This window comes from Chelon labrosus (assembly GCF_963514085.1).
Source record: "Chelon labrosus genome assembly, chromosome: 1".
NCBI classification, from domain to species: domain Eukaryota; kingdom Metazoa; phylum Chordata; class Actinopteri; order Mugiliformes; family Mugilidae; genus Chelon; species Chelon labrosus.
The window spans coordinates 32,201,055-32,218,118 of NC_140337.1; the positions used below are offsets into that span (position 1 = coordinate 32,201,055).

Sequence of the window (17,064 nt, forward strand, 5' to 3'; positions counted from 1 at the left end):
ATTTATTTAAGGAGATATTCCTTAAAGATTTTCACTGGTTTTAGAGCCTTTATTTGTTTTATGAGACGTTTTATAGTTGAAAATAAAAGTATTTAAATTCACTATGTACTGTTGTACTTTAATATATTCAGATTAGGGCTGAACGATTAATCGCATTTGTGATAATATCATGATATGATAAAACGTGATTTTATAACCGCAACTTGCACGATTACAAGGTCACGTGACGCGAGCGACGATGATCTTCTGACCTGGACGACGTCTCTGAGCGGCGCGTAGGTCAATCTACAGACCCTGGATGATGTTAACACGTAACTCCAGACTCAACGTGTTATATCACTAGAGCATCATAACAAAGTATTGGAGGAATGAAGGAGTTTGGCTGCAGATGATGTTATTTAGAGGCTGTGTGTCGATCCCTCTCTGTGGATATACTCTGATCTAATTATCTCCTGAACAAGTGCAAATGAAACTAAAGTGATAGTGGTGAGTAAACGATGATGTTTCATGATAGAAACAAGGTCCAGGTTGTAAAACACAGATGTTTCTGTAACGAGCCGTTAAATAAAAACGTCATTTATTTCAAGTCTTTTAATTTAATTCTAACAAACAGGTCCAGACTATGAGAAGGAACATTTACACTGAACGTATCTGATGTTGTGTTGTTCATATTTAAATCATTCATTGTGTTTTGTTGAGAAAAAAAGAGGATGAAATAAAAAATAAATATTAAATCACATATTAGATTATTTTCCAACTCGTTCAGCTCTAGTTTTAATGAGACGTATTTATAATCAGGTGAAATAAACCTGACGTCAGTGACCGTCTCCACACAGCTGAGAACACTGAGTTTGGTCTCCATGGCAACAGCCGCTGAGACTCATGGGTAGTGTAGTGTATGAGATTAAGCTCCTGACAGACATTCACTTTTAATATTATATATTTGTTCACGTAAACAATAAAACAGACGTCATGAATTATTAAATATATAAATATATTAGAGAAAGAACTAAATATGAACTCTCCTAATGTTCTGGTGACAGAACCTGATAAAGAGAACCTGATAAAGAGAACCTGATAAAGAGAACCTGAGAAAGAGAACCTGAGAAAGAGAACCTGAGAAACGTCCGTTAAGAACCTGAGGATTTGTTCTGGAGACGAATCAGTGAATCTACGGTTTATAAAACAAGAGAAGAAGAAGAAGAAGACGCCGTGTGTCTCTCACCGCCTGCGTCCTCTTGACCGAGGCGATGCAGATGAGACACGTCAGAGCTCGGGACTGGAACAGGTCGCTGACGTACTGACCCGTCCTCTGGAGACCTGAGGCGTCCCCACCTGGAGACACACACACACACACACACACACCTGGTTACCTGAGCAGGCTCACAGCGGACACGTCATCCTCTGTTGCTATGGTAACCCACCTGTCTGGTCGGTGTAGGTGGTGAAGGTGGACGCCAGGATCTTCCCTCTCTTCCCATCCTTCTGGTTTCCATCATCATCATCATCATTATCGTCGTCTTCGTCGTCAGAGGAGGAGGAGGAGCTAAGGTGGCTCTCCACCAATCGCTGAGCGGCGGCCTGGTTGGACTTCCTGATCTCCTCGAACTTGGACTGGAGCGCCGCGTCTGTCGGTCAGAGCGGGAGAAATCATTTCATTGATTAGACGGGCGTGACGGCGGTGACGGAGCGGCGTGACGCCTTCACTGTCGACTCTCACCGCGTGGACGTTCGGGCGCCGTGTCGTTCTTCGTCCTTCCTCCTCGTCCCGCGGTGGCGGCCGCCGGCCTCTCCCTCTCCCTCTCCTTCGGGGCGGGCCGCGGCCTCTCGCCCTGAGCCTCCTGACTCCGGCCCCGCCCCCTGCCCTGCTGTCGCCAGGCCGGCTCCATGGCAACAGCCTCCCCAGGACTCACTGCTGGACAGGAAGCAAACAGCTGTGATGAAAAACGCTCAGATTAAGTGTCAATCTGACCTCCTCTCAGATTATCTGACCTCCTCCTCTCAGATTATCTGACCTCCTCTCAGATTATCTGACCTCCTCTCAGATTATCTGACCTCCTCCTCTCATATTATCTGACCTCCTCTCAGATTATCTGACCTCCTCTCAGATTATCTGACCTCCTCTCAGATTATCTGACCTCCTCCTCTCATATTATCTGACCTCCTCTCAGATTATGCGACCTCCTCTCAGATTATCTGACCTCCTCTCAGATTATGCGACCTCCTCTCAGATTATCTGACCTCCTCTCAGATTATCTGACCTCCTCCTCTCAGATTATCTGACCTCCTCTCAGATTATCTGACCTCCTCTCAGATTATCTGACCTCCTCCTCTCAGATTATCTGACCTCCTCCTCTCAGATTATCCGACCTCCTCTCAGATTATCTGACCTCCTCCTCTCAGATTATCTGACCTCCTCCTCTCAGATTATCTGACCTCCTCTCAGATTACCTGACCTCCTCTCAGATTACCTGACCTCCTCTCAGATTACCTGACCTCCTCTCAGATTATCTGACCTCCTCCTCTCAGATTATCCGACCTCCTCTCAGACCTCCTCCTCCTCTCAGATTATCTGACCTCCTCCTCTCAGATTATCCGACCTCCTCTCAGATTATCTGACCTCCTCCTCTCAGATTATCTGACCTCCTCCTCTCAGATTATCTGACCTCCTCTCAGATTATCTGACCTCCTCTCAGATTACCTGACCTCCTCTCAGATTATCTGACCTCCTCTCAGATTATCTGACCTCCTCCTCTCAGATTATCCGACCTCCTCTCAGACCTCCTCCTCCTCTCAGATTATCTGACCTCCTCCTCTCAGATTATCCGACCTCCTCTCAGATTATCTGACCTCCTCTCAGATTACCTGACCTCCTCTCAGATTACCTGACCTCCTCTCAGATTATCTGCCTCTCTAGGCCACGCTGCCAGTCAATAGTTTGGACACACCCTCTTATTTAATGGTTCTTCTTTATTTTCATGATTATTATGTTGTAGATTCTCACTGGAGGCGTCAGAACACATGGAGTTATGGAGTCACCTGGAATGGAAACGCCTTCTTACGACGAAACTGTCTCACATGAGGACTGTCCCAGGACAGGAAGACCAAGAGTCCCCTCTGCTGCTGAGGATCAGTTCATCAGAGTCTCTAGTCTAACATGTCCTCAGATCAGTGGGACACAGAGTTCTAGTAGCAGACACGTCTCTACATCAGCTGTTCAGGTCTTTATGGTCAAACAGCTGAAACCACCACTGAGGACAAACTACGTCCCGCTCCCGTTGATTATCTGCTCTGTCCCGTCCCTGTCCCGTCACCAACAGTGAAACTGACTCCCGTACCGCGGGACTACCGTGACCCGTGGGACTCCAGAAAAGTTGTCCCCCTCTGTTCTGCACCGCCACCGGCTGCAGTATCTTCCACAGTCACTTTACTTTCTTTCTTTTTAATTTCCCCGCGGTGTGTCTCCGTCTCCGTCTCCGTCTCCGTCTCACTCCCGCCCTCATATGTTATTATATATTAATATCTAGAATGTCCACATCTAGATATAGACACGATAACGACGTATCCTTCAGCTCTAGTTCTAACCACCGTGTCTCTTACGGGCTGGAGGACCTCTGCTGCATGATGGTCTTTAGTTGGACCATCATTTGTCTCCCAACAGGACAATGTCTCCAAACACACGTCCAGGCTGTGTGAGGACTATCTGACCTGCAGCACGTGACCTGGCCTCCACGGTCACATGACCTAAACCCAAGTCCAGATGGTTCAGAGACGAGATGGACGTCAGAATGAAGACATAAAAGGACCAAGAAGAGCTCAGCCTCTCTGTGAAGTCCTTCAAGACAAAACCATCTGAGGAGACGACGTCATGAAGCTCAGTGAGACGATGGACAGAGACAGAGAAACTACTTCCTGTTTCACTTTCAACGGCGACTGAAGCTTTAGCCGACATTTCGCTGACCACAGGTCGTAGAGACGTCTGTCTGTCCAAACCTCTTTCCTCCACGTGTTCCATCTTTATTCATCCACTAACTATTGACTCCATGACGACGGAGACGGACAAACAGCTGGACAGAGACAACACGCTACCACTGAGAGGACCAATCACAGCTCTAGTGGTCTTCCTGAGGAGGTGGACGCCAGGCTACGACGTTAGTGTCTACAGTAGGTTTGGACGTTTGGACATTTGGACGTGTGGTGGTAGGACATCATCGCTACGTACTACCACCTAGATCACACGTGTCAAACATGAGGCCCGGGGGACAAAACTGGGCCGTCAGAGGGTCTAATCTGGGCCACGGGACGGAGTGGAGAAGACAAGGAGGACAAGGACAGACTTTAGGAAGCTACAGGAGACCAACTCTAGGAGTAGACAAGGAAGACAAGGACAGACTTTAGGAAGCTACAGGAGACCAACTCTAGGAGTAGACAAGGAAGACAAGGACAGACTTTAGGACGCTACAGGAGACCAACTCTAGGAGAAGACAAGGAGGACAAGGACAGACTTTAGGACGCTACAGGAGACCAACTCTAGGAGAAGACAAGGAGGACAAGGACAGACTTTAGGAAGCTACAGGAGACCAACTCTAGGAGAAGACAAGGAGGACAAGGACAGACTTTAGGACGCTACAGGAGACCAACTCTAGGAGAAGACAAGGAAGACAAGGACAGACTTTAGGACGCTACAGGAGACCAACTCTAGGAGAAGACAAGGACAGACTTTAGGACGCTACAGGAGACCAACTCTAGGAGAAGACAAGGAAGACAAGGACAGACTTTAGGACGCTACAGGAGACCAACTCTAGGAGAAGACAAGGAAGACAAGGACAGACTTTAAGAAGCTACAGGAGACCAACTCTAGGAGAAGACAAGGAAGACAAGGACAGACTTTAGGAAGCTACAGGAGACCAACTCTAGGAGAAGACAAGGAGGACAAGGACAGACTTTAGGAGGCTACAGGAGACCAACTCTAGGAGAAGACAAGGAGGACAAGGACAGACTTTAAGAAGCTACAGGAGACCAACTCTAGGAGAAGACAAGGAAGACAAGGACAGACTTTAGGAAGCTACAGGAGACCAACTCTAGGAGAAGACAAGGAAGACAAGGACAGACTTTAGGAAGCTACAGGAGACCAACTCTAGGAGAAGACAAGGAGGACAAGGACAGACTTTAAGAAGCTACAGGAGACCAACTCTAGGAGAAGACAAGGAAGACAAGGACAGACTTTAGGACGCTACAGGAGACCAACTCTAGGAGAAGACAAGGAAGACAAGGACAGACTTTAGGACGCTGCAGGAGACCAACTCTAGGAGAAGACAAGGAAGACAAGGACAGACTTTAGGACGCTACAGGAGACCAACTCTAGGAGAAGACAAGGAAGACAAGGACAGACTTTAGGAGGCTACAGGAGACCAACTCTAGGAGAAGACAAGGAAGACAAGGACAGACTTTAAGAAGCTACAGGAGACCAACTCTAGGAGAAGACAAGGAAGACAAGGACAGACTTTAGGAAGCTACAGGAGACCAACTCTAGGAGAAGACAAGGAAGACAAGGACAGACTTTAAGAAGCTACAGGAGACCAACTCTAGGAGAAGACAAGGAAGACAAGGACAGACTTTAGGAAGCTACAGGAGACCAACTCTAGGAGAAGACAAGGAAGACAAGGACAGACTTTAGGAAGCTACAGGAGACCAACTCTAGGAGAAGACAAGGAGGACAAGGACAGACTTTAGGAGGCTACAGGAGACCAACTCTAGGAGAAGACAAGGAGGACAAGGACAGACTTTAAGAAGCTACAGGAGACCAACTCTAGGAGAAGACAAGGAAGACAAGGACAGACTTTAGGAAGCTACAGGAGACCAACTCTAGGAGAAGACAAGGAAGACAAGGACAGACTTTAGGAAGCTACAGGAGACCAACTCTAGGAGAAGACAAGGAAGACAAGGACAGACTTTAGGAAGCTACAGGAGACCAACTCTAGGAGAAGACAAGGAGGACAAGGACAGACTTTAAGAAGCTACAGGAGACCAACTCTAGGAGAAGACAAGGAAGACAAGGACAGACTTTAGGACGCTACAGGAGACCAACTCTAGGAGAAGACAAGGAAGACAAGGACAGACTTTAGGACGCTGCAGGAGACCAACTCTAGGAGAAGACAAGGAAGACAAGGACAGACTTTAGGACGCTACAGGAGACCAACTCTAGGAGAAGACAAGGAAGACAAGGACAGACTTTAGGAAGACACAGGAGACCAACTCTAGGAGAAGACAAGGAGGACAAGGACAGACTTTAAGAAGCTACAGGAGACCAACTCTAGGAGAAGACAAGGAAGACAAGGACAGACTTTAGGACGCTACAGGAGACCAACTCTAGGAGAAGACAAGGAGGACAAGGACAGACTTTAGGAGGCTACAGGAGACCAACTCTAGGAGAAGACAAGGAAGACAAGGACAGACTTTAGGAAGCTACAGGAGACCAACTCTAGGAGAAGACAAGGAGGACGAGGACAGACTTTAGGAAGCTACAGGAGACCAACTCTAGGAGAAGACAAGGAGGACAAGGACAGACTTTAGGAGGCTACAGGAGACCAACTCTAGGAGAAGACAAGGAAGACAAGGACAGACTTTAGGAAGCTACAGGAGACCAACTCTAGGAGAAGACAAGGAGGACAAGGACAGACTTTAAGAAGCTACAGGAGACCAACTCTAGGAGAAGACAAGGAAGACAAGGACAGACTTTAGGACGCTACAGGAGACCAACTCTAGGAGAAGACAAGGAGGACAAGGACAGACTTTAAGAAGCTACAGGAGACCAACTCTAGAGAAGACAAGGAAGACAAGGACAGACTTTAGGACGCTACAAGAGACCAACTCTAGGAGAAGACAAGGAAGACAAGGACAGACTTTAGGACGCTACAGGAGACCAACTCTAGAGAAGACAAGGAAGACAAGGACAGACTTTAGGACGCTACAGGAGACCAACTCTAGGAGAAGACAAGGAAGACAAGGACAGACTTTAAGAAGCTACAGGAGACCAACTCTAGAGAAGACAAGGAAGACAAGGACAGACTTTAAGAAGCTACAGGAGACCAACTCTAGAGAAGACAAGGAAGACAAGGACAGACTTTAGGACGCTACAGGAGACCAACTCTAGGAGAAGACAAGGAAGACAAGGACAGACTTTAGGACGCTACAGGAGACCAACTCTAGGAGAAGACAAGGAGGACAAGGACAGACTTTAAGAAGCTACAGGAGACCAACTCTAGAGAAGACAAGGAAGACAAGGACAGACTTTAGGACGCTACAGGAGACCAACTCTAGGAGAAGACAAGGAAGACAAGGACAGACTTTAAGAAGCTACAGGAGACCAACTCTAGGAGAAGACAAGGAGGACAAGGACAGACTTTAAGAAGCTACAGGAGACCAACTCTAGGAGAAGACAAGGAAGACAAGGACAGACTTTAAGAAGCTACAGGAGACCAACTCTAGGAGAAGACAAGGAAGACAAGGACAGACTTTAGGAAGACACAGGAGACCAACTCTAGGAGAAGACAAGGAAGACAAGGACAGACTTTAAGAAGCTACAGGAGACCAACTCTAGAGAAGACAAGGAAGACAAGGACAGACTTTAGGAAGCTACAGGAGACCAACTCTAGGAGAAGACAAGGAAGACAAGGACAGACTTTAAGAAGCTACAGGAGACCAACTCTAGGAGAAGACAAGGAAGACAAGGACAGACTTTAAGAAGCTACAGGAGACCAACTCTAGAGAAGACAAGGAAGACAAGGACAGACTTTAGGACGCTACAGGAGACCAACTCTAGGAGAAGACAAGGAAGACAAGGACAGACTTTAGGAAGACACAGGAGACCAACTCTAGGAGAAGACAAGGAAGACAAGGACAGACTTTAAGAAGCTACAGGAGACCAACTCTAGGAGAAGACAAGGAAGACAAGGACAGACTTTAGGAAGCTACAGGAGACCAACTCTAGGAGAAGACAAGGAAGACATGGACAGACTTTAGGAAGCTACAGGAGACCAACTCTAGGAGAAGACAAGGAGGACAAGGACAGACTTTAGGAGGCTACAGGAGACCAACTCTAGGAGAAGACAAGGAGGACGAGGACAGACTTTAGGAGGCTACAGGAGACCAACTCTAGGAGAAGACAAGGAGGACAAGGACAGACTTTAGGAGGCTACAGGAGACCAACTCTAGGAGAAGACAAGGAAGACAAGGACAGACTTTAGGACGCTACAGGAGACCAACTCTAGGAGAAGACAAGGAAGACAAGGACAGACTTTAGGAGGCTACAGGAGACCAACTCTAGGAGAAGACAAGGAAGACAAGGACAGACTTTAGGACGCTACAGGAGACCAACTCTAGGAGAAGACAAGGAAGACAAGGACAGACTTTAGGACGCTACAGGAGACCAACTCTAGGAGAAGACAAGGAAGACAAGGACAGACTTTAGGAGGCTACAGGAGACCAACTCTAGGAGAAGACAAGGAAGACAAGGACAGACTTTAGGACGCTACAGGAGACCAACTCTAGGAGAAGACAAGGAAGACAAGGACAGACTTTAGGACGCTACAGGAGACCAACTCTAGGAGAAGACAAGGACAGACTTTTGGAAGACACAGACGCCGTCCACGAGACGCCGTCACGCACCGAGCTGACGAACGCTAACGGTCAAACTGAGTCCACGTTAGCCGGCTAGCTGCGGTATGCTAACTGTCACTACACTCCTGAGTGAAAACGTCCGGAAACAGACGTCACATCCGGTTAAAACAAACCGTTTTCAGAGTATACATGTTCTCTGTGCTCAGACTTTAACATTCACATTAAACCATAAGTTATAAAAAGAGATTTAAGAGGAACACACCTCAGCAGTCTGTCAGTCAGTCAGCGGTGAGTGGAGTTCAGTTGGCCTCGACTTGACATGCGCGGCGCCTCGCGGTGCGTGCTGGTACGTGTAGTTCTGAGAGTCGAGCCCCGTTAAGACTTGGAGATGGTGGTCGGTTAAAACTACAAGTCCCAATCGCCCGCTGAAACGCGCGCTCAGAGAGGAAGTGCGACGTGTCAACAAACCGTAAGACGTTTTATTCATCCAACAGATTTAAAATAATAATAATAATAATAATAATAATAATAATAATAATAATAATAATAATAAGAATAAGAATAAGAATAAGAATAAGAATTTTGATAATAATAATAACAACAGTCATAATTTGACTAATAATAATAATAATAATGTTTTTAATAATAATACTTAAAATAATAATTATAATTTTGACAATAATAATAATAATAATAATAATAATAATTATTGTAATAATACTAATTTTGATAATATTTTTTAATAATAATACTTTTAATAATAATTATAATTTTCATTTTGACAATAATAATAATATTAGTAATAATAATTCTAACAATTATTTTAATAATAATAATAATAATAATCATAATAATAATAATAATTTTGATAATAATAATAACAACAGTCATAATTTGACTAATAATAATAATAATAATGTTTTCAATAATAATACTTAAAATAATAATTATAATTTTGACAATAATAATAATAATTTCAATAATAATAATAATAACAATAATAACAATAATAATCATAATAATAATAATAATAATAATAATAATAATGTGGTGTTTCCAGTTTCTTCTATAATATTGTGATTATTAATATGAATGAATTAATTAATTACTTATTTAATTAATACATGGTTGAATGAAAAAAATAGTCATGTCAAATTAAAAATACCTAAAATAAAAGCTAAGGTAACTGATAATAAAAGCAGATATATCATGTATGTGCTGTTAAAGCATCTTGAGACTATTTTCAACTGTTACTGATATGAATGAAATTTTAAAAAAAGAAGAGGCCGTACTTCTAATTTTCCTTATAAAATATCTTTATTTTAGCGCGGCGCTTCCTGAACGGACATTCACACTCCCTGTGCAGCATCTTTAAAAGCATCGGTCAAAGCACAGACGAATCAGACGATGGACGTACATGCGGTCGGTCTTTCACCTCTACCCGTTGTCAAGCTCTACGAATTAACGCTCGTTCTACGATTGATCTCAGCAGAGTCTGTCTGAATAGAAACTGGTCAAGTCTCAGAGATTTGTTTTCAAAATGGTGATGATGCCTCATAAAAATGATATATCTATATAATATGAACTATATACACATGTATTAACAAGGTGGAGGCCATCGTAGCGCAAACATATCACACAGTTGGTGGTCAAACAGAACTACGTTGAGGTCAACTGTACACAGTAACATACAGAAGAGACGTGCTGCTCATTATTTCTTTGCGTGACACGTTATAATTACAGTGTTCTCCAGCTCAGACGTGAGAAGAATCACTACATGCATGGGGACGGTTTTTCTCTCGCTCTTCTCCCTGAAGCTCGTCGTCCCCTCGTGCTCCAGCGATCCAGAGTCAGGCCTCCATCTTCTCTTCAGTTCGTTACCACCACGAAGGAGACGGCCAGCGGCTTCCGTCCTCGCCCCTCTTCTTCTCTTCTTCTTCGGTTGGCCCTTACTGAGGTGTCGGAGGGGGCGGGTCGGCTTGTGCGGGCGGCGCCAGCTTCTTCTCCAGCCGGGTCACCCTGTGTTTGATTTTGCTGTGAGTGGCCTCGTGCTCGGCCAGCAGCCGGGCGTAGCGGGTCTGCAGGACGTCCAGCATGCTCGTCATCCGGTCCACCTTCTCCTCGATCTCCTTGGGGTCCGGGCCCTGCGCTGCCACCTGGAGGACGAGGAGAGGCAAGACGGCTTTTATTTCTGCACATCAGCCGTTTGTTTAACTCTTCTGAATTAGATCATGTGACTGTACCTCCAGGTCCAGAAGGCCGTCCTTCATCAGGATCTGCCGTCCCTTCTCCTCCAGCAGAGCTTTAGCATCGGGATACTCCGTCAGCGCCTCCATCAGGTCGTCCTTGGAAAGACAGAAGAGGTCGGAGTAACCGATGCTCCTGATGTTAGCCGTCCTCCTGTTTCCTGCCTTACTGCCTGTTGGACAAGAAGCAAGAACGTTTGAGAGCGACCAAACTTTGATGAACTTTATGCAGACGATGTCGTCTAATCTTGGAGGTCCAGCGCTGTCAGCTGCAGAGAAAGACAGCAGACCAGCCCATCATTCACATCTTGGCATGCTAGCGTCGCTCTACCTTTGATAGCCAGGATGCTGATCTCGCCGAAGTAGCTTCCATCGCTGAGGACGACAAACTGCGTGACGCCGTCGTCGGCCACCACGGCGAGCTTCCCCTCCTTGATGATGTACATCTCTCTGCCGATGTCGCCCTTCTTGCAGATGTAGTCGCCCGGACTGTAGACCTGAGGCTGCAGCTTCAGCACCAGCTCCACCAGCAGACCGGCCTCGCAGTCCGCAAAGATACGAACCTGCGGGGCCACAAAGAGGAGGAGGAGGAGGTGACGGTGTACCTTCAGTCACGTGAACCGGTTATGGAACGAGGAGGTCTGGAAGGCGTGTGCTTACCTTCTTCAGGGTGTCCAGGTGGACATTGATGGCGATCTCAGCTCTCAGTTTGTCAGGCAGGTACTTCAGCACCTCCCTCTCGTCCACGGCTTTCTTATTGGTCCACAGGAAGTCGAACCACTTGATCACTCGCTTCTCCAGGTCCTTCGTTACCTGGATGGAGCAACATTTAAGATATCAGTTAGAAAAAACATGTTTGAGTTAACTAGTGTTTCTAAACAGGTGTGGATGGTTGTTTGTGTTATCTCAGTGATGGACTGGTGACCTGTCCAGGTTGTACCCCACCTCCTGCCTAGTTCCAGCTGGGACAGACTTCCTGTCTTACAGGAGAAGTGTTAATGGACGGAAGGATCAGATTTGACTGACTGACCTTTCTGAAGCTCATGTACTGTTTGATGGCGTCGATGCGAGCCTGGAAGTCGGCCCTGGCGGCGTTCATGTTGGTGATCATGGAGCCGACATTACCGACGATGGTGGCGAAAATCAACACACCCACCTGGAGTAAAGTACAGAGCAGAGCAGAGCCTGAATATTCTCAAATGTCTTTAGCCTTGACTTCGGAGAAAGGTTATTAGAATTCACATGTATGTTTATATCAGGGGGCCAACATTGATATTTATTGAAAAGAATCTTCCTCCAGATATAACAATGAACCTTTTCATATGGACCTAAACATTGAATATGGAACAAGCAAAGCTTCATACTATCCACACTGGCTCCGCATACAAGACAAACAGGTCTGTCTTTTATATAAACAGATATTCTGCCTCCCACATGTCCAGAAAGCTCCTGTTTTCTACCTTTCTTTTCACCATTTTTGGGAGGGGTAGCATGGTGCCAGTAGTAGCTTGAGGACGCTGTGAACAGGTAAGTACCCAGTCGCTAATGGAAATTTAGCTGCACCGGTTTCTGGCTATTAGCATAACAAGCAAGTTTTTTTCAGGAGGAGTTCCTATTTAAACCTCAGACTTCCCACCAGTCCCTTAGAACTGAAGAAGCTACTCGGATGAGTGGTGAAACATCTTCTCAAAAACTCTACAAGTCCAGTTTCCTTTTTTGAACCTTTGTTGGATATACCATGACCTGGATGACTGAGAACCTTCACAGACATGACTCTGTGACTACGGCCAACAGAGGAGAGGGTACTTACAGGTCCTGTTCTGATTGATGCACCAAAACACAAGCAGAGCATTCTGGGATTTGTAGTATTAGCGATACATGCGCCGTATAATACCAGCGCTCCAGCTCTGGTAGTCATTTGGTATTTGGTCTCATAAGGGCAAATAAAATTACACTGCAGGCCAAATTTGGCCCCTGGGCCTGAGTTTGACACCTATAGTTTATATGGATTTAAATATATAGTGTGCAAACAAGAATAACATACTGCAGAACAAATGTGTCGGCTCAAGTTTCAAAAGCTGTCAGATATGATACGTAGGTCGGACTTAATGATCTAATATTTCTTTATCCAAACCATAACTTGGCTAATTTTTTCCGAAACAAAGCTACGTTTGTAAAGCTGACACTCATAAATGTGCATATTTTAATAAATCTAAATGTTATTGCTATTTTAAAGCCCTTAGATTAGTATCACATTAAAACTAAGTGCAGACCTCCAAGACAAAGGGTACATATACATAAATGTCTCGGGAAAACAAAAGCGAAGCCACGCCCACCAGAAAGTCAGTGACGACAAAGAAGTACTCCGAGTTCTCCACAGGGGGCGGTGTTTCTCCGATGGTTGTGAGGGTCAGCGTGGACCAGTACATACTGTAGGCGTACTTCCTCACCAGGCGGCCGAACTCCGGATCGGACGGGTCGGGATACACGAACCTGTCGGAGCCAAAGCCTGGAGAAGCACGACAACCCGTCAGGATTTTTACGGATTAACCACGGAACAACCAGAGAAATCGTTCAAGCCCAGCGACTCCCACCAATGGCCTTGGAGAAGGAGTAGTAGAGGCAGGCGTTCCAGTGGATGATGATGACGATGTACATGACGAGGTTGGAGATGCGGAGAACGTTGGGGTAGTTGGTCCGGGTCTCCGTCCGCTGGAAGAACTCCAGCATCCTGAGACAAATAACCAACACTTGATGGAAATATTTAACATATTTAACGTACGCTTCAGTACAAACATAACAACCTAAAACCTACATTTCCTCTAAGTGCATGAACCAGGGGGAAGAAAAGATAGATAGACATCGTAGAGCACATCCAGCCATCTTTTATAAAAGGCTTATCACAAGAATAACAAAGAGTAAACATATACAGTTAAGGTTGCTGATGAGTAGGACTACAAGATGGAGGTGGGACAACTGTCCAAGTAGCATAGGTCAAACAACCCCTCCCTTAACGTTAACCAAGGAGCTGGTGATTGACTTCAGAAAGCATCTACGACTGACGCTGTGGGAAAGGTCTGCCTCATGAAGCTCTCGCCGTCAACGCCTTGGTGATCGACAACGAAGCTCAACAGTGACTCCACCCACTTGGCAAGACTTTCTGCAACACATCTCTTCCCCATTTACATGGGAAGCACTGAAAGCGTACAAACCTACGACCAAAGTTCCTGGTACATATAGTGAAAACATGACCACAGACTTCCATCGTCCATCTCCATCTCATTCATCAATGGACTGATCTCCTTCCCACTGATGTGCGGTTTATGCTTCTGCATCAATTTGACTCTACGCAGACCCTAACACCATAGCCTGACGTGACAACGCACCGACGATGTAGCTATGCGTCACAGCAACCACATCATCTGGGATTGGTCCGCTTGGTAGAAGCATAATTCTGCTTTAGTATTAGCTGCTTCTCCATCTCCGCAATTTTCTAATTGATTGTTTTGGTTCAATAACGATGGAACACATGGAGGAAAGGTTAACCGAGAAGGTTCAGAGATTCTCAGAAACATCTGAACGACTTGTGGTCAACGAAACTTCTACGAATGTTCGGCCATCGTTGAGAATGAAGCAGGAAGTAGGAATTTCAGAGAAGTTCTGAAGTAGACTGAGGCAGACTAAGGAGTTCTTCACAAGCTGCAGATGAGACCGTGAGGACAGCCCAATACCCTGGGACATATTACAATAATCAAGTGTTGATGGTCTCTGACAGAGATAACAGTTGTACCTGTTGAACCTGAAGAGTTTGTTGAGGCGTATCTCGGGGAAGGTAACGCCGAAGACGAAGTACAGAAGATCGGTGGGGATCATGGAGACCAGATCCAGTTTGAACTGGAAGCTTTTAATGTAGCGCTCACGTAGCTTTTTCTCGTCCTTCACCAGCAAACCCTGCTCCAGGTATCCTTCAAACACAAACACAGTCGTGATTAGTACTTGTGTCACCAGGGGATGCACACGGAGGCATATATTAACAGGCAGGTGTGTGTCCGAACCGGTCCTGGTTCTGAAGACCATGTCAGCGATGTAGACGAGGTCGGCGAGCAGGTCCAGGAGAAACCAGTAGATGAGGTAGTCAGTCTGCAGCTCCTCAAAACACGCCCTGAAACACAAATGAGTCCGAACTTTGTCCTTGTAGCTGTTAACTAAGCTAAGATGAGAGTGTCACAGTCTACCGTTGTGAACCGGTCCACTGTGTGGACCCAAACGTGGTGGTGTGGGGTCCAACACTAACAATCCACTAATCATCAGAGTAAACTACCTGATGTAACCACCTCAATCAGAATCCATGTGGACAGCAACGTTGGAGACAACATAGACTATAGACAGATGATGTTTGTTACCTGGCTATGATCAAGGTCCAGTTGTACATGACGGGGACGGTGATAACAGCCAGCCAGTGGTAGTAAGTGTTACCGGCCGGATCAACCACTGAGATCTCCTTTGGACTGAAAACACACAATAATTAATTGGAATACAAGTAACAAAGCAAAGTCCAGCTTCACTGATTCAGACGGAAGAAATCAGACGTACGCCTCCTCCTTGGCCTTCTTCTCCTTTTCTTTTTCCTTCTCCTTCTCTTTTTCTTTCTCCTTCTCTTTCTCCTTTTCCTCTTTCTCCTTTTGTTTTTTCTCCTTCCTCTCCCTTTTCTCCTGTTTCTCCTTTCTGAAATGACAGAATTAGTTTCTTGTCATGACGAGAAGACCTCTTGCATGTCAGTGATAAGTGAAAGAGGAGGGATCGAACTTACTCCTTCTTTTCTTTTTTCTCTTTCTTCTCTTTCTTCTTTTTCTTCTTTTCCTTCTTTTCCTCCCTGGAAGACACACTTAGACATGTAAACACACAAACTACATGCAGGAATCACACAAAGAGCGACACACACACCGGCGTTGCATCGACTAGGGATGCCACAAGTCTCATTGTGACATTGAACTGCTTTCGTATATAACTACCGTCGCTTCTATGATTCATATTTGTGTTTGTGGGACAGCGGGGACGAGGGAACTCCTCCCTGGGAGTAAATATCCACTCATTATGCACTAAAGTTGGAGGAAGCTGACAATGCTGGTGTCAGACGTCACATTTCTTCAACGTGGTGAACAGCGAAGAGATACAGAGAGGCTGCAGACGTTTTGGTTTGAGTAAAATAATAGCAAGAAAAAAAGTCACTGGAATCATTGTTTTCCATGCGTCACCTTCTCGGACATGACTGCATATTCATTATCCAATCACTTAGTTTCTCTGGATGTCATCACCTTGGCCTCCAGTACTACTGTGAGAAACCTTGGTGTTATATTTGACCAGGATATGTCCTTTAATTGTCCCATAAAGCAAGTTACCCAGTGCATCAACTTGGTCAACATCAGGATACTCTTTAAAAAGCCTCCAATTGATTCAAAATGCTGCTGCAAGAGCACTGACAGGAATTAAACCACAGAGATCATATTACTCCAGGTTTAGCTTCTCTTCATTGGCTCCCTTTAAAATCTAGAATAGAATTTAAGCTCCTCCTCCTTCCATCCAAGGCCCTTAAAGGCCTAGCTCCATCATATCTGGAAGACGTCATAGAGCCATAATATCTCAATTCATCTCTTCAGTTTCGAAGTGCAGGCTTTCTTGTGTTTCCTAGAGTTTGAACAAATAGAATGAAATTGAGACGGTTCAGACCCTCTATGGAACCAGCTCCAGTTTGGGTTCAGGAGGCAGATACCTTCTCTACTTTTATGGTTTCTGATAAAGCTTATAGTAGTTAGGGCTGGCCAAGGTGATACTGAACCATCCCTTAGTTCATGTTATTACGGCCCTTTGTATTAAGACAAAACTGGATTACAAAAAAAATAAGACAGTCTGGACTGAACCATACCTATTGATCAATGGGCTAAGGGTACTGTGTTGGATCCTATTATTGTCGACAGAAAAGCAGCAGTTTTACTTTTGTCAATATGATCCAACTTATACATCTACATCAAAAAGCAGTTCCATATCGTTAGCCTCTTAGCATAATTGCCTAAGTCATTTTTTGGCCAAATTGTGATATCTGCCTAACTTTACTCTGCTTCCACTGCTGCATCACCCTGCCTTACTGCCTACGTCCTCAGCCTATCAGAACGCTTGTTAGAGTCCAAACTCACCATCCGCC

At 45.4% G+C, this 17,064-nt stretch overlaps 2 protein-coding genes across 4 annotated transcripts in view; both read right to left on the minus strand.

Annotated features, from left to right (window-relative positions):
- The window catches only part of nfxl1 (nuclear transcription factor, X-box binding-like 1), a 30,595-nt gene extending 21,632 nt beyond the window's left edge, over window positions 1–8,963 (minus strand). For 2 of the 3 annotated variants that reach the window (XM_084546657.1, XM_084546655.1), the window contains exons 1-4: window positions 8,882–8,963; window positions 1,721–1,912; window positions 1,425–1,628; window positions 1,226–1,335 (exon numbers count right to left, since the gene is read on the minus strand). In XM_084546657.1, the coding sequence (XP_084402783.1) occupies window positions 1,226–1,335; window positions 1,425–1,628; window positions 1,721–1,889 (483 nt within the window). In that variant the 5' untranslated portion in view covers window positions 1,890–1,912; window positions 8,882–8,963. Of the gene's footprint in view, window positions 1–1,225; window positions 1,336–1,424; window positions 1,629–1,720; window positions 1,913–3,039; window positions 4,638–8,881 lie in introns of those variants that run through there. The other variant, XM_084546656.1, reaches the window with a different exon arrangement.
- Window positions 8,964–10,248: 1,285 nt separating this feature from the next.
- cnga1b (cyclic nucleotide gated channel subunit alpha 1b) lies at window positions 10,249–15,871 on the minus strand. The gene is made up of 10 exons (XM_084546683.1): window positions 15,459–15,871; window positions 15,269–15,373; window positions 14,656–15,027; window positions 13,460–13,596; window positions 13,202–13,374; window positions 11,896–12,021; window positions 11,526–11,678; window positions 11,197–11,428; window positions 10,863–11,038; window positions 10,249–10,775 (listed from the first exon to the last, which is right to left on the minus strand). Exons 2-10 carry the CDS (start codon window positions 15,295–15,297, stop codon window positions 10,569–10,571), a joined length of 1,605 nt encoding a protein of 534 aa, XP_084402809.1. The 5' UTR covers window positions 15,298–15,373; window positions 15,459–15,871; the 3' UTR covers window positions 10,249–10,568.
- Window positions 15,872–17,064: the final 1,193 nt, after the last annotated feature.